At 38.1% G+C, this 18,761-nt stretch overlaps 1 protein-coding gene across 1 annotated transcript in view; it reads left to right on the top strand.

Moving 5' to 3' along the window:
- The window catches only part of LOC126973227 (glutamate receptor ionotropic, kainate 2), a 73,333-nt gene that overhangs the window by 40,063 nt on the left and 14,509 nt on the right, over positions 1-18,761 (top strand). Inside the window, exons 3-13 of the mRNA XM_050820416.1 lie at positions 1,484-1,645; positions 4,772-4,903; positions 5,650-5,781; positions 7,892-8,055; positions 9,318-9,371; positions 9,888-10,049; positions 11,299-11,442; positions 13,433-13,645; positions 15,614-15,817; positions 17,229-17,333; positions 17,743-17,879. Of these exons, the coding sequence (XP_050676373.1) occupies positions 1,484-1,645; positions 4,772-4,903; positions 5,650-5,781; positions 7,892-8,055; positions 9,318-9,371; positions 9,888-10,049; positions 11,299-11,442; positions 13,433-13,645; positions 15,614-15,817; positions 17,229-17,333; positions 17,743-17,879 (1,609 nt within the window). The remainder of the gene's footprint in view (positions 1-1,483; positions 1,646-4,771; positions 4,904-5,649; positions 5,782-7,891; positions 8,056-9,317; positions 9,372-9,887; positions 10,050-11,298; positions 11,443-13,432; positions 13,646-15,613; positions 15,818-17,228; positions 17,334-17,742; positions 17,880-18,761) is intronic.

Here is an 18,761-nt window from a genome sequence, read left to right as displayed (position 1 = left end):
TGTATTTATTGCTTTTCGAAGTATTCTCCGCGAAATTTGATACATTTTTCCATACGATGGCCACAGCTTCTTCAGGTGATGAAAATCTCTGACCACGCAATTTATTCTATATTTGAGGGAAAGTATAGCAATCATTAGGGCTTAGGTCGGGGCTGTACGGCGGATGGTCTAATAATTCTATGTTTTCTTGCTCTAAAAACTCTTTTGTTCTGTGCGCGGTGTGAGAACTCGCATTGTCGTGATGGAGGATGATGCGGCGGTTGCAGTTCTCTTTACGGAGTTCAGAAACGACCTGTGGCAAAAAAAATAGCATACCATTCTGCATTAACCGTTCTTTGTCCCTCAAGAGGAATAGTCGCAACATGGCCGGTTTTGGAGACAAACGTGGTCACCATTTTTTTTGCAACACTCCGTGAACGAACAATTTTTGTTGGCTTTAACTCATTTTCGAACACCCAACCTCGTGACTGGTTTTTTGTTTCGGGTTCGTATGCGTATATCCAGGATTCGTCACCTGATACACAGTATTATACAGCAATTGAGGATCCTGCGTGGAATCTTTCGAGAGTTCTGACGCACCAAGTAACGCGAGCTCTTCACAGAGCAAATGCGGTATCCATCGGGAAAACAACTTTTTTACACCGAATTGTTCATGTTCATTCGTGTTTGACTCATGCCAATGTCTAAAGTTGTCTGAATTTCGCGGTATGTCACATGTTGATCTTCCTCAATCAGCTTACGCACATCATCAACTTTTTCTTTGGTGACTGCAGATTTTGGACGACCTTGACGGGGATCATCACTGAGCTTGACACGTCCACGTTGAAATTCAGCAAACCAGCGATAAATTGTGGTTTTGGATGGGGCTTCATCACCAAATACAGAAATCATCAGGTCAACACACTGTTTGTGTTAAACCACTTCGAAAGTCATACTAAATCATCACTCTAGAATTTTCTCGAGTCAATTCCATTTTCTCAACGACTAAACAAGTTTGACAAGACCTTGTGACAAGACCGAGAATCTTTTTTTAAATAAATAAATGGTATTCGATTTTTAAAACCCAGGAGTTTTCAATTAAAAATCTCGTCTCGTACAGTAACAACTCGAGTTGTTTTCGTTTTGGTCTTTGGAACACTTTGCTAAATTGTTACTCTTTGGAACAATAACAAAATTCCTTAGCTTAATCATCAGCCCGAAGACGTACCGTGCTGGACAAAGGCCTCCCCCAAAGATCACCTCGACGATCGGTCCTGCGCTGCTTTCATCCAATATATTCCGGCGATCTTGACTAGATCGTCGGTCCATCTAGTGGGAGGCCTACCAACACAGCGCCTTCCGGTACGTGGTCGCCATTCGAGGATTTCTCGGCCCCACCTGCCATCTATCCGTCGAACTATGTTCCTTGCTCACTGCCACTTCATTTTCTTCGTAGAACTAATAAGAACCTAGATTCCGTGTACTTACTGACTATCTGTTCCAGGTGCTATATTCACGGAAGAAGCAAGAGGTGGAAGCGCAGAGCTAGCCTTCAAATACGCTGTCTACCGCATCAACAAGGAAAGAACCGTCTTACCAGAGTCTACCCTGGTCTATGACATTCAATACACCACTGCGAGAGATAGTTTTAGAGCTAATAAGAAAGGTAAAAAAATACATCAAATTTTGAAAGCAAAGATATTTGTTATTTGAGCAGGACGATCAGCTGATGGTTATTGATACGCCCTGCCCATTAGAATGTAGCGCCGCTGAAGATTCTTGCTTAACCCGAAAATTCTGAGTGACACAACAATCTCGTCACTTTACATAAGATGTTAAATCTCATTTGCCCATTAATTTCACTAACTATGGCGCTTTTTAGACCGAAACACAATAATGCGTAAGTAACTGCTTCATGGCAGAAATAGGCGTCGGTTTGGTAACCATTATACAAACATTTCACTGTACTTGGTACTGATTTACCAAGTGGAAAGAAGCATCATGAATATAATAAGCTGAAGGAAAAGAAAAATTAAAAAAAAAACATCCGCAATAAAACGAACGTAATAAAACAAGCATATGAAAAGACTGAAGTGGGCAGACCATGTGGCCAGATCAACAAATGGAAGGTGGACAAAGCTGGTCACCAATTAGTCTGGACCACTAGGTAAGAGAGCCAGAGGATGTCCTAAGGGCCGATGGGTTGAGGAAATAAAAAAAAAATTGCTGGAGAAAACTGGAATCAGAAAGCAAAGTCAAGAATAACCTAGAAATTGTTGGAGAAGGCCTATACCCACCGGGGGTCGTAACTATGTGACTATATTAAAAATTTATGTTATTTTATGTTTATATTAACTAAGTGAAGGAAATAAAAAGGCTTTATTATTATTTATTACACAGGAAAATACCAACTAACGATTTTTTTTTGACAATTACGCATCACTGCGTCGTCGTGGAATATTTCGTCTAATGAAAACAACTTTTCTTTGAGGTGCAATCAAGCAAAAACTACTGAACGTGTATAGAATCATTCGATGCTAAATTTTCCGTAGGCCACTTATTTCTAATTCCATTGACCCATGTTTTTATTAGTACATTTTTTGCCCATATACTTTATGAACTAGTGGTGTAATGTGGGTGTCTGTCTCACGCTTACTAAGTTTAATTTTAATTTAAAAGACTACAAATTATTCTAGCGATAAGTTCTGCTAAGATATTAATACGCATTTATTTTTGATAATTTAATCAGTATCTATTGTTTATGTTATTTAACAAGGCGCTAGCTTGTTTAAAAACAAAAGCGTCGACGTTCGTTTTTATAAACAAACCCAAACACTTGAACAGCAATAAATTATGTTAGGCAAAATGCGCAACGCGCGGTGTGCCCTCCAATGCCACTTGGATGACTAGAAAAAAAGTAATACATTATAATATAAAAAACGAAGGTATTAACTTCACTTATAAAGAAACCTTCAAATGTTCATAGTTTACTTGAAAGCTTGCATCAAACAAGACTAAATGGAGACGACAACACTATTTAGAACAACATGAAAGAAAGGCACTCCTTCAACAAACTGTCAGACAGTGTCACAATCTTGTCAAGAGCTTTTCACCTTGGTGTAAAGGCTGAATTAAAATGAGTAACACTTCATCAAGGCACGAGTGTTTTCGTGCTTGAAGCTGCAACTAGCTGGAGAGCTTCCAAGAGCTTATGCTCGCGCGAATTGACACTTGAAGTTAGCTTGGTTTATGTTCGATATTTAAAACTACATTTTTGAACTTACATCCTCAGTTTTATATTTTTATTATATAATCTTAATATATATAAATTACGTGACACGTTGTTTGTCCGCGATGGACTCCTAAACTAATGAACAGATTTTAATGGGGATTACTTCATGGAGTGCAGTTTGGTCCAACTTGAGATATAGGATACTTTTTATTTGGGATTTGGGACCCATAATTATTTTTATTTTCAATATTTATTTTGTATGGACATATTTTCTATGAGAGCATTTAGTGACGCACGGTTTGACAGTTCTGATGTGAAACAATTTCATTATAACAACAGGAGCATTTTTTACGAAATAATTCTTGATGTTTTGAAATATTTTTGGCAAATTCCTATAAAACAGTATTTTTTTTATTATCTACAGAACAACGTCTGTCGGGTCAGCTAGTATTTAGTATAATACATAAAGTTTATATTTTAACAAAAATTTACTTTACATTTAGAGTGTGAGATGTAAGTAAAATGCATTCATTTTTTTAATTTGTATCCCTAACAACCAATCCAAAAGAATATCACCAAAATACCTCCCTAATTTTTACAGTTGGAGCCATGTTAATAATTAAATTATTTTCGTATAGTAGACAAGTTAAACATAGGTGCACACATAAATAATTATAAATCAAATAACCACATTACATAATTTTTTAAGTCGGTCTCAGTGAGTCTTACATCTTTGTGCCGTTTGGTGTCAAGACACTTGGCTCGTAGTGCCCAGAGGTGCGGAGAATGTACAAAATACTATTTAAATACAATTCGCACCGATTCGGACACCGGTCCGAAATCAAAATCTGCCGAGATTTTAAGAAATCCCAAACATTAAATTTGTTTTTTTTTTAAATAACTTTTCAACGATCGATTCCAAAAACTAATCAGCTCTTAACATCAACAATCCACGTCGATCGCCACCAAGCTGGGCAAAGTTGGTGTATTCGTTCGCCAGTTATTGTTGACGAAAGAAAACCGAAAAAGGAGTTTTTTCGGAATAAATTCGAAATTCTGAGTTCGATCGATTGAAACTGCGTTGTGAGGCTCAAAAAAATGCGTCGAATGACGCCAACCCGCGTGAAAATCCGTTCATTCTTTCAAAAGTTATTACCGTTTGAAAATTAAAAAAAATTGTGTCTTATTAAACTTTCACCAGGCAACACATAAAAGGCAAACATAAAAGGAAAAACAAATAATATTTTTGAGCTCAAAGAGCTAAAAATCGTCATAAGTATAATATTTTGAAGCGCTTAGGTATGGAATTGGCGGGAAGTAGCAGTGATGGCCTGTAGGGTCAACAGTTTTCCTAATTTTTTATGTTGAACTTGACACCCACCCACGCCTATATTATAAAAGTTAAGCTCACTTGATTTACGTTCATCAGCACCTCCAATTACTTCATTTTATATCTTCATTGACACCAGTGTACTGCGACGAAACAAGCAGGCCAATATTCCGATCATTTATATGAAATTAGTATAATGCAATCTATAAACTGTTTTTTTTTTATTTTAGCGTGTATCCAGATACAGTCGGGGGCGATAGCTATATTCAGCAGCGCTGGCCCGCTGCTCGGGGGCAGCCTCTCTGCTATGTGCGACTCACTTCATGCTCCGCACTTTACTGTAGACTCCACTTATTCTGCACGTGAGTATGTACAGATACAGTTGGGGGCGATAGCTATATTCAGCAGTGCTTGCCCCTTTGCTTAGGGGCAGCCTCTGCTATGTGCGACTCGCTTCATGCTCCTCACTTCATTCATTTTAAAAAGGAGGTAAATAAAAGCCGCAGGCGTGGAGGGTGGGCAGTCCCCGGCGCTGTCTCTAAGCACCGCCGTCCAAACAGCTGAAGCTGCGCAGGCGACCATGAAAGACGTGCTTAGTTACGCCAGGTTGGCGGGGCTACCCTTCCCGCAGCGCCGCAGACGCTCATACCCGAATTAGTCTCAAAAACTTTTTGTATATCATCATTGTTCAAAGGCATACCGCAAATAGCTTGCACACACTCTTCAAAAGGAACCTAACATAACCTCAAATTAAGAAAATTTAAATAAAAATGAAAACTACTCCTTTTCGCGATTTAGGGTTTGAAGTTGGGCTGTATATCACTGCGCTTTACCCCTACTCCACTCGTAAACCCTTAACTAAGGGTGCGAGCTTCTACTGCACACCCCACTACACTTCTCTCAAATTGTCCGGAATCCAGTTCTCTGTGAATTGCGCGATTGATTAGCGTTTAGTAGAAAGCGTCGCTTCATTGCGTGGTATATAATTATATTCGTGGGCGTCGTAAAAAGATTTAGCCCATGATTTTTCCCAGAAGTATTAGAAGTAAAACTTCAAAAAATTATTTGTAGTTAGAAAAATTAAACTATTATATTTTTATGTTTCCAGCACTGAATAGCACAATATCGTATACAATCAACCTGTATCCTTCACGGGAACTCCTAGATTCTGCATTCAGAGACCTGACTGCGTATCTCAACTGGACCAGAATGGGCATCGTATACGAGGATTACGGTTACGGTGAGAATTAGCCATTATTATGGTTCAGTACGCAAAGGGTAACCAATGGTACCCTATAACTAAAACTCCGCCGACTCCTGTCCGTTGGCGGGCATTACATGAAGTACATACATTACTAATGGCAGGTTTATCCAAAACTATTATCTAAATGCAACCCTACCGTAGAGAATAAGAAAATTCTAACCATTGGTGAAAAAAAGATAAATGATTTGCCCTGTTCTTCCCGAGGCATAAAAACAATAAGAAAATCTCAAGCCTAAAGGTGTCGTAAAAGGCGACTTAGGTCATTTACCAGGCAGACTCCTTTGCACAGGATTTCGGCTAGATTATGGGTATCGCAACTGCGCCTTTTTCCAGCGGTAAAACCATAGGTGTCATAGCAGGTGAAATTACTGGGGCAATGAGACCTAACATATTAAGTCGCAAGGTGACGAGCGGAATTGTAGTGCCGCTCAGAAGATTTGAGTTTTCCAAGAATCCTGAGCGGCATTACATTATAATGGTCAGGACGTAGTAGTACCGTCAGATTAACGTCCTGATTGTCTCGTCTCTTATTGCCATAAAAAACGAACGAGGTTAGGTATCTCCTTGATCGATTTTAGGACCCCCTTTCTTAGGGGACAGTGGTGAAATCAGTTTTTGACAGAAGTCTAATTCCAAGATGGCCACCATGCAAACAAAATAAAAATCGGTGTGAGTGAACTTAGGCCACACGACCGAAGAGAAACCCATATCAAGACGATGTTAAATATATATTATATATAGTGAAATACAACATATTCTTTTGCGGAATAAAAAAATATTGATAAGAAACTACCACTACAAAATTAAATTAAAGTGCGTCTGTACTTATGTATTGATTTTGTCAAAGAAGGTAGATCTTTAACACAACCAAAAAGAGACTCCTAAATACCTTAGTCGTCTCAATCTTCCTCTAAGGATCTGAAGCGTGAACGATCCGAGCGGGAGAGAGGTAAGTGATTGGGGCGTTTGAGATATGGTGTTGGAGAAGGATGCTGCGCATACAAGTCTATCCTTGAGCAACTTCACATTGACACTAGATTGTCCACAACCTGCTGTATCAAAGTACTTGGGGTACTTTGGCCACATTGCCCGACGCCTTCCCAGTAATTTAGACAAACTGATAGTCATAGGTAGGTAAGGTGGAGGGCAAAAGAGCACGCGGACAATCACCTAGCCGCTGGTCGGACCAGATCAAGACACTCACTGGTTTACCACCATTTACGACCGCAATAAGGAAATTACGAAATAAGTTTAAAGGAACATATTGCCGCATTAAGAAATAATCATCCCGAAAAATCACACTTCGCGAAACATTTATTTGATACCACTCACTCGGCAAAAAATAATAATTTTAATATTTTACATGCATGTGAAAAAGGATTTCGCTTAAATGTGTCAGAACAATTAGAAATAATAAAACACAAAAATAACATGTTTACATTGTTGAATGAACAAACAAAATTTAGTCCTTTGTTACATATCTCTTCCGGGGGTAATACGTCACAAGCGCCGACCAATCACAGCGCGTCATTTCATGGGACGAGGGGTATAAAAGAGCGGCTTCCGGCTTATTTGATTCAGTCTCGTGTCAGATTTTGGCACGAGAGTGAAAAACTGAAACACGTCCTGAGGATGCCTCGTGTAGAGGCGAAACACGGGTCGAATTGTTTAAAGATTGGCGGAATTAACACTAAAGAAAACTCAAATCATTTATTTCTGGGAAAAACAATATTGTAATAACCAATGAAAAAATTTTGTAATAATTAAATATCATTAAATTATTTTTATATAGTTAGAGAGATTTTTTTTTTCTAAACTTGTAAATAAATTGAAATAATTTACTTATTTTTATTTCTCGTCCATTGGTTGTGGTTCAGTAGACATATGAGTTACAAGAAGCTTGGTAGATGAAGTACAATACAAATGGTCTAATAATTAGTTTACCAGCTAACGTCAGTATGTCGAATTTGGGTTACGATGTGCGCGCATATCGCAATAATTTACTATGAAATATTATACTTACTTATGATAAAGGGAACAGGTTTTTTTGTTAACTATTAAATATTGGAATGTAAATAAATTCTAGGTGAATTAAACATTGGGGACCTGGCTCGCGACGGACGCGATATGTACGCCGTTCGCTGCGAGAGCCGCGACTACAGACGTGCTCTGGCGCAGCTGAAGATGCAACGAGTCAGGCATATCATGGTGGACGTAGACCCCAAGCATCTCAGGCAGCTGGCTAGAGCTGTAAGTGTTCTATAGTTTTAAGTGGTACTTATTATGAAGGCAATGTAATTATAAAGAAATATTTGGACAAAAATATATCAATATTTTTTTAAATTTTATGTATTATTAAAATATATATAGTGGTCCTGGGTTTGAATCCCGGTAGGTGCTTTATTATTTATGTATGTTTAAGTAATTAAATTGTATTAAATATATCGTTGTCTTGTACTCATAGTATATATATATATATATATATACTTATAGTCATAGTTTGGGGCAAGATAATTTGTATAATATGGTGTCGATATTTTAGTATATAGGCCGACCGTTTATCTGAGTCCTCGCCTCGGCGGGCGAATTTGTGTAATCGCTCATTTCCCCCCAGCCCCCGCCGCCCGCACCTGTCTCAGTCCCCTTTGTCGTCATACCCCCGCGCCCCTGTACCCCGCAGGCGAGGACTCAGATAAACGGTCGGCCTATAGAAATGTATGTTCATACAAATTTTCCGCCTGCATATTAACACGTTATAAATGCGTAACACACAGAGAAAGAGGAGGACCAGCGAGAGCACAGGTCACCTGATGTTAGTGATCACCGCCGCCCACATTTTCCTGGAACACCAGAGGATCAAAAAATACGGTGGCGGGCTTTTGATGACCTGTGTCGTTACTGGAAATACCGCGCATGGTAGCTAGCTCATTCCATAGTTATGTTTTACTTGAAACAATGACTAACATTTAGACAGATCACGTCGTATAAAAACAAAACCGAAGTATGAAACATGCCACTAATTACACCATACTTCGACTACTATATCTCAACATTGCCGCATTTACTCCTTTTTAACAATTACGGTAAAACACTAAATTTAAAATGTGGTCGAATTTGACAGGAGGCTAATGGACACTAAATTGTTTTCAAACGGTTTCATGGTCCATCTATTCCGTCTCTTACACCAAGGTTTTTGTGTAATGATAGTGATCTTACTTTCGTCTGATCAATAAGCAGCAATTATAATTATAAAACATTTATTCAGGTCATATTTCATTCAGACAGTGACAGTTGCTACACGACTTAGGATAAAAGTGTGCTTGTCTGCGAATGATATGTCCTTATATGTGTATATAACGTTATTGACGTGGAAGAAAGGTCATTGAAAACCGCACTGTGTAAGAACGCCACATATCCAAATGGTGAAGATAAAAATAGATTGTAGATTTGTTAATCTCAGGTGTAGCTTATTAATTTACTTGCATTACTGTAACAGATGTTTTTTTTTTCAGATTCTGCAACTCCAAATGAACAATGAGAACTACCATTATTTATTTACATCTTTTGTAAGTATTAATTTGCTAAAATATAATCTACTTATACTAAATTGACACTCCCTTAAAATGTACACGATAATGGGCCGGAACTGCTATTGGCTACGTTTGTTGATTTCAAATAAATTCGTTTTTACATTAATATAAAAGAATCGTTGCAATTTTGTCAATCGTATTTGTAAATAAACGATGAAGAAAAATAAAGGAAGAGAAACGGTTACAGAACAGACACTTACCGAACCCCTTTACTGAAAGGAGTCCCAGGAGATCTCCTGCCATTTTCATCGACTTTAATAATTCAATTATATAAATATGAATTCAGAAGATCGAGCACAGTTTCGAAGTCGGCTTTTATGCCATAGTGCCATAGCTTCCTGACCAGCTGGAAATGTTTAGGATAACATCGATATGTTATAAAAAAATAACCACGTATCATAAAATATGTGACTTATTAAACTCTTTAATATTTATAAGAAAAAAAAACCAGTAACAGAAAAACTATGACTAAATTATTAAACATCACTACAGGACATGGCGCTATTCGACTTAGAAGACTTCTATTACAACCGTGTGAATATGAGCGGCTGGAGGCTGGTGGATCGAGGGTCTGATAAAGTGGAAGATGCCCTTCAGGTCATGGGGAAATTCCATCCAATTGGGGCATCCATTCTCTCCGGTAGTCAAATAAAGGTGAGCAGATAGAAGGTTTACAATTTGATTTAACTTTTGTCTCGCCTGCGTTAGCGCGACACAAATATTCATTTAGAATTCTTAATACAGAGGATGGTCTGAGAATTTTTTTTATGATAATAAGTGACTCGCCCTGCCCATTACAATGCAGTGCTTCATTGTGTGTCTTCTACCGCATTTATCACGGGGAGTGTTCCGAAGAGCTGTTTAACCTGATTCCTGCCGCCGAATTCCACCTTCGCACGACACGCCACAAGTTAGGATATCATCCCCACCATCTGGATGTGTGGCGGTCCTCCATACTGCGGTTTTCAAGGAGCTTTCTTCCTCGTACTACAAAGCTGTGGAATGAGCTTCCCTGTGCGGTGCTTCCGGGACGATATGACATGGGTACCTTCAAAAAAGCGCGTACACCTTCCTTAAAGGCCGGCAACGCTCTTGTGATTCCTCTGGTGTTGCAAGAGAATGTGGGCGGCGGTGATCGCTTAACACCAGGTGACCCGTACGCTTGTTTGTCCTCCTATTCCATAAAAAAAGTGCCACTCAGGATTCTTAAAAAACAGAAAAAATCTGATCTGCTCTACAATTGCACTCGTCACCTTGTGATATAAAGATGTTGAGTCTGATTTGCCCTGTTATTTCACTAGCTACGGCGCCTTTCAGACCAAAACACAATAATGCTTACACATTACTGCTTCACGGCAGAAAAAGGGCGCCATTATGGTGTCCATAATCCAGCCGGCATGCTGTGCAAAGAAGCCTCCCACTGATAAATGCCCTAAGTTGCCTCTAACGACATCCTTGGGCCTGGGACTTTCCTATTCTTTATATGCCCCGGGGAAGCATGGAGCAAAAAAAAGCAAATAATGTTACCTCTTAAATTTCTACATAACGTATCAATCTTATCATTAATGATACCAGGATTGAAGAACTGGTTAACCAGTTATGTCTTGTTCAAGTCTCATGTTGTGGCTCCATCTACAGGATCTATTTTACAGTTGATAACCTGCTCAACGTTACAACTTGAGACTTGAACAAGACATTCCAGAACAAGTTTTACGGTCAATGCGTCATTCGGACGGTTAGCTCAATTGATAAGAGCTTCTCCTTGGGATCGTGTCCCGCATCCTCTTTAAATTTTGGTACAAATTAAATTTGTATATCTATCATTATTTGCCACGGTGGAATAAAAAGACCACCTTACCAGTCTTTCGGATACTTGAGGCTGGTAAATATTATGTTGAAACAGACAGAACCGGCGTTACTATATGATGCAGTCCACGTGCTGGCTCTAGCACTAGCGTCTACCAAGGATATGTACAAAGGGAACGCCTCGTGTGAAACAGAATCTCCGATTCCCCATGGAGAGGCACTACTAGAAAATATACACAAGGTAAGCTTATATCATTGACGTTCAATAAATAATAAGACTCACAGTCACGTTCAACAATTGTCGAGAGTTTTCGTTCAGTTGTGTTTCGACCGCGCTTTGAATACAACGCCACGCAATGAGAAAGTGTCCAGTGAAAACCTGTCCAAATAATAGCATATCCAAGCTTTGTTATTGTGTAACTAACCTGACGTTTTTAATCATTTTGGTAAATAATTAATACATGACAATAGCTAAAACAAAATGTTCTTGCCTCCTGTCCGCGTCCGTTTTTTCGCTCCATAATAAAACTCTCGAGAATAAAATCTAATGAGCGTATGCAATAGACTTTGAACTTTACCGCTACGACGTAAGGTGTTAATTTGAATGGATGTTTTAAGGTTATCTGTACAAGTTAATGTATATCTCCTTCGGACATTTTTTGACGACCTTTTTATATGCGATTGGGAGTCTAGTTTTTAAAGTACGTCAATGGTTGAAACCTATTATTTTTCCCTTCTACATAAAACCAAACTCTCTTATTCTATGCGTTAATTTGTATTGGTTAAATTGAAAAATATTATAAAGAAATAAAAAAACATTGCGTGCGTACAAAGTACACATGTCAGAAGTGGAACCTGCATTGTGCATGGACCTCTAAACTGCATATGAATTCCTGGTACGTGTTGCTAGGATGACACATGATTTCAACCGCTATGAAAGACATTCCTACCACCACTAATATAAATAATAATATGTTCTCCTGGTGTCTATGTAGTAATACGTCGTGCGCTATATAAGAATATATTAAGGTATACTCGCGCCATACTTAAGACAATCTCTTCTTTGACTATGATCGCCTGGTACCAAAACATTGTATGATGCTTCCTATCTCATTATCTCCCATATTAAATATTATGAATTGATTTGACTGCTCTTTTTATTGTCGCTTTTTCGTTTCATCGACTTTCAAATCACAACGATGATAAAGAAGTTTTCACTTCAATAGTATGCATATTTCTGTCTCATTCTTTGCCGGCTTCATCCTACACATTTTTATATTTGTGTCTCTTACCTGTCGTTTTTTCCATTGCATCCGGTTTGAAATCACAACGATTCTAAAGAAGTTTCACTTCAAAAATATAGATTACAAATGGAGATAAGTTGCTTTTTTTGGTTATGGAACGTATGAATTTAAACAATTATAATGGCAAACATTAGGAGATAAAGGATATTGATAATAGGTTTCAACTTTCACAACATCAATGACAGTCTCATGATACACTAGGCTAAACTCTCCACCAAGAGTGACGCAGTTTAATGTCCACGTCCATTATTCCCTTTGTTATTTTACTTGTTGTCATTATCATATCAGATGGAAGACGTCCACTGCAAGACACAGGCCTCTGACCGCACATATGTTTCTTGTCATAACAGAATTAAATAAAGATATCGATTTGAGATTTTACTATCAGCCTCATCGAATCGATACTAAAATACTAATAAAATAAATAAATACATTTTTAATTACTTTAGCTGATACTTTAGATAGCTGAATACTATAGTACATAACGATACAAGTGCGCAAAGTAGGTCGTTCGCACGAGTATCGTATACTATTTTTCCTGTTTAGTTGCGCAAAGTTCAACCACTATTATTATTTTCAAACATTCCCGCACGCACAGCTACATTCCCGCACGCTCTTGTCAACGTGTGGGAAAGTGGTACTTTGCGAACGCAAATGCATGCGCAAAATCGAACTTTGCGCACGATAATAGGAAAAAAACTATTGTTCATGTCGATAAGTTATATTAGACATATTTCTGTATTTATTTATTCGATATTATAATATAAATAATATTTTTAGACTGTCTCCACTATCTACGACGCCTGATTTTATAACATTTTACTCGTAATAAATCGTATATTAATAAATGTATTAAAAATTAAAAAATGTACAAGCCACTACCAACTTAGTTGTTCTCCATTGTAGTTTGATTCTATATTTGATCAGGTCCAAGCACACGGTCTAACTGGCCCCATAGAGTTTACGAACGGGGTCCGAACCACTTTCAACCTGCAGCTGATGAGACTGATGGGAGGCGAGGATGGTGGAACCGTGATGTCGGGCACTTGGAACCCGACTGAGGGTCTGGAGGTCACAGACCCAGCGGCGTACAGGAGAGATCCTCCACCTAATGTTACTCTTACTGTTGTTACTGTGGAGGTAAGGTCATAATATTAAAAGAATTGTCATATTTATATTATTACAAGCAATTGCCCGCGACATCGTACGCGTATAATTTCTGATATTCTATTTCTTGTTCTTCTTTCGGGTTGAAAAATCTGGTGAACTGACTCTGGAGCACGTCACATACAACTGACAATGCAAGAAACTATCATTTCGGAGATCTATACCAGCTAGTTTCAAAGTTTGGCCCTGTGCTTTAGTGTCACCGCGTTTAATAGTTTATCCGGAAATTGCAGACGTTTCAATTCAAATTGGTAATCCTAAAGTATCAAGGGAATCCTACGGATAAAGACTGTTTCCCTTATTTCCCTTCCTTATTAATACCTTGTGTTCTATTTAGAGCTTCAAACCCTTTCTTATGAGCCATCGCACATTCGTCCCATACAATAATTTTGGCTTCTCGAAGCACTTGCACCGTGTTCAGGTTCAAAGGTAATTTGAAATCAGAATGAGCCGTCTTGCCTCCATCAAGCAATCCCTCTACTGAGTATAACAATTTTTTTATTAAATAATTTTACCATCGAAAGGCGTAGGTGTCAACGGTATTTTAATTATATAGGTACCTTTACAAAAAAAAAAAACACAACGACAGAACTTCATAACACTTTCATCCAACATTTCAAGCCTAATTTCACCCCAATTTAGGAGGGTTTTCGTAAAATCTATTCTTAGCTACCTACTTCCTAAAAAGACCTACCAAACTTCAAATTAACAATAGTTAAAACTTTCCTTTCAAAATTTACTTATTTTATTATTATTTATTATTGGAAAATCTCCCCTTAAGGGTGGTTACCCTTATTAAGAAGAATTATAAGATTTTCCAAAATAAAGTATAGGTACAGATTTTCATTAGTTATAGCGAGTAACTAAAATTACGATTTTTACGTGTCTTACTTCAAAAACTTAGGGACTTTCATAGAACATTCCAAGCCCCATTTCACCCCGCTTGGAGTGGCGGATTTTCATAGCAACCTTTTTTCTTGCACTTTCCCCCTATAAAGAACCTACATTTCAGTTTTCAACTGGAAATAACTATAGTTACAACTTTTCTATACGTTCATTCTCTCATCCCCTATTTTACCATCCTTAAAAGGGGATTTCCCAGAGTGACTTATACAGATTTTTATTATTGAAAGCTAATAACCTAAATATCAATTTTCACGTCTCTAACTTCAAAAACATCGGGCTTTCATACAACCTTCCAATCCCCATTTCACCCCTTTAGGGGAGAAGTTTCTCAAATCCGTTTCTTAGCTGACACTTACGTCCTTGAAAGAATCTACCTCCCAAAATTCCAAGTTTGTAGGCTTTGTAGTTTTTGAGATTTCGTGATGAGTCGAGTTGAATTACCGGTGGAAATCTCTTTTATATATTAGACTAGCTGACCCGACAGACGTTGTTCTGTTCATAATAAAAAAAAATTGCGGGTGGAATTTCGTAAAATCCGTTCTTAGCTGACCTCTACTCGGCGAAAGGAATATTCCTACCAAATTTCAAGTCTCTACGGCTTATGGTTCCAGAGATATCGTGATGAGTGACTATATACGTGGAAATCTCTTATATATATAGATTACCGCTCAAATTCAATTTTTGTTTTCAAAATAGGTAATGACTATACATAGTGTGCCTTAGACCTAAAAAGAACGGGCGCTAGAACCTTAGCGGGCTTTTTTTCTTAAATTAGTTATAATAATACAATTTGTAGTATCGTGCAATAAAATTTATAACTAAACAGCCTGAGGGCGTGCGTTTCATTCCCAGTCTGTGCTACAAAGCCTAATCCATTCATTATCATAAAATTTGTAATCTACTGTGAAATCGTCGCTGGTGAATTTTGTGAAACATTGATAATTAACCAACAATACGAAAGAGAAATGCCTCAAATCTGAGCAAAATCGTCGCAAGAATATCTGCGGGTATTTTTATAAAACGATTTGATTTCAGGAGAAACCATACGTGATGGTGAAGGAAGGCTGGAACCTTCAAGGTAACGCGCGTTTCGAAGGGTTCTGCATCGACTTACTGGCTCGAGTGGCAGCGAGGGCTGGGTTCGATTACCGGCTGAGACTGGTACCAGACAACATGTATGGTGCCTGGGATCCGGAGACAGGCCAGTGGAATGGTATCGTGCGAGAGCTCATTGATAGGGTATGTATCATGATGACCAGCGTAGCTGAACAACTATTGTTTTTAAAGATATTCATAGTTATTTTACATTAATCCGTACTCCCGTACGTAATAGTTAAAAACATATAAATAGTTGATATATTTATTGACATAAAAGATGTTCCAGTTCCAGGCGCCTTCGCACAGGATGCCGGTTAGATTATGGGTACTACAACGGCGCCTATTTCTGCCGTGAAGCAGTATTGTGTTAGCATTACTGTGTTTCGGTCTGAAGGGCGCCGTAGCTAGTGAAATTGCTAGGCAAATGAGACTTAACATCTTATGTCTCAAGGTGACGAGTGTAGTACCACTCAGAATTTTTGGGGTTTTTCAAGAATCCTGAGCGGCATTGAATTTTAATGGGCAGAGCGTCATCAATTACCATCAGCTGAACGTCCTGCTCGTCTCGTCCCTTATTTTCATTAAAAAATGTGCGTAACAAAAGACAGTAACTTTAATAAACTCTATTCAATTAGTCTTAAACTAACCGCTTTTGAATCGTCACTATAAATATTTTTTTTAGATTACCGAAACTAACATGTTTTCGGAAAAAGATGAGCTCGTGAGAAGAACATACAGGAAACTCAACGCCCACATTTTTCAATCAAATAGAGTATTTTACAATGACTGTAATATACATAACAAATTAGTTTGTCATGTGCTGCATCTAATATATGAATTGTATTTTTTTTATGGAGGACAAACGAGCGTACGGGTCACCTGGTGTTAAGTGATCACCGCCGCCCAGATTCTCTTGCAACACCAGAGGAATCACAAGAGCGTTGCCGGCCTTTAAGGAAGGTGTACGCGCCTTTGTATTATTTAAAATTTTTAAACCTTTTGAATTCATCGTTTGTGTGAGGATGCTTCGTGAATATGTTGGTCGTGATTACTGTCATAATTAGTAATCACATCAAACAAATAGGTACAAAGATTTATGAACATTAACAGTTCGACATGGCACATCATGCAGCACCCGTTCACGAGTTAACGCATGGATTATCCATAACGATGGGAACGCCTGTCACACATATTTGAGGGAATGAGACGACCCGGCACACGACGCAGCCGCAAGCAATGCCATTTTAGTGAGCATGACTAACTACAAAATTAAAAAGATAATGTTCACAAAGTTAGCCCACTAATCGATTCTATATAAACCAACAGAATATATTTAAAATTAATATTCATGTTACATTCAAGATATTATATATTCCTATTGATGATGATGAATTATTATTATTAGGTAGACCAGAAGCATTTTTTCCATACTTCTTCATGTTTCTTGTACAAAAGTATTTAAATGTAACTAACATTATAATGCGCCATAAATAGAACATTACGAAAATTACCCTTTATTGGAATGATCCTCTTTACTGCTCTGTTGTTACAGAAAGCCGACATTGCTGTCGCTTCAATGACCATAAACTACGCACGTGAAGCCGTTATTGATTTCACGAAACCGTTCATGAACTTGGGTATTGGAATACTGTTTAAGGTAAGTTCTTCACTTCAATCACTTATCTTATACTTCAATACATTTCCTGCTTTTGTCATTTCGTCAACGATCTGTGGATCATGCTGTTGAACTCTTCAATCCACCTATTCATCCAATCTAGTTCCAACTCAACGAGTGACCTCGTTTGCAAAATTGGACCTACCCAACTGGATTGTTTGTCTAAGGTAGACCCAATTGTTATGGGAGTAGGTGCGACATGGACATTAGAAATGATCGTCTTGTCTATGTTCATTTTGAGACCTACTCCTTGGGAAGCGTATTGAGGCCATCGAGCATATTGCTTGAGTTGTCCATGGTCTCAGTCATGATTGCGATATCGTCTGCGACTCGAAGGTGAGTGCATGCATACGTTCCCAACTTATCAATAAAGATTGTTATTTAATTCCAGGTGCCATCTTCACAACCAACTCGTCTGTTCAGCTTCCTGAACCCTCTGGCAATAGAAATCTGGTTGTACGTTCTAGCTGCTTATATCCTGGTCTCGTTCACGCTGTTTGTCATGGCGAGGTTCTCTCCCTACGAATGGTAAGTCCTTTTATATAGAAGAGGAAGATAATCGAATCGTATGGATCATCTTTTTACCAGTGGGAAGCTTCTATGCACAAGATGCCGGCTAGATTATGGGTACCACAATGGCACCTATTTCTGCCGTGAAGCAGTAATGTGTAAGCATTATTGTGTTTCGGTCTGAAGGTAGCTAGCGAAATTACTGGGCAAATAAGACTTAACATCTGATGTCTCAAAGTGACGAGCGCAATTGTACTGCCGCTCAGAACTTATGGGTTTTTCAAAATCTTGAGCGGAACAGCATTGTAATGGACAGGGCGTATCAACTACTATCAGCTAAGCGTCTTGCTCGTCTGGTCATTTCAAACTCATTACAGTTTCATCGTTTTACTAATTATTTTAATTACAATCTACATAAAGTGGTTATTGACGTACAATAAACAACTAAACTCACAATCACACTAAAATATAACTCTGGCTACAAGTCTATTAGGCAGAGTTTTTGTTCAGTTGTGTTTCGACCACGTTTTGAATACAACGCCACGCAATGGCAAAAGTGTTCAGTGAGAAACTGTCCAAATAACATCGTCCATTCGTACCAATCCAAGTAGGAAAACATTCATTTTACGTTGTTCCTTTCTTTTAAAATACTATGTTACTTAAGAAGAGTTTATTAGTTTTTGGCCATTATTTCGATTGGTATCATAAAGTAGGAGTGGTTTTTTTTTACATTTAAGTCGGTTCGATTCCCAGACGAGGCAAGTAATTTTTAGAAAATTTTTGAATGCAGAATTAATAAATTTTAAAAATAACATAAAGTCTTCTTTCAGTAAAATAGCCTATCTTCGATATTTAAGGTACTTTTCCTTCATGTCCCATAACTTGGGACACCTGTATACT

Source organism: Leptidea sinapis, chromosome 29, assembly GCF_905404315.1.
Source record: "Leptidea sinapis chromosome 29, ilLepSina1.1, whole genome shotgun sequence".
Lineage (NCBI taxonomy): Eukaryota > Metazoa > Arthropoda > Insecta > Lepidoptera > Pieridae > Leptidea > Leptidea sinapis.
This window is presented reverse-complemented; position numbering and strand designations above follow the sequence as displayed.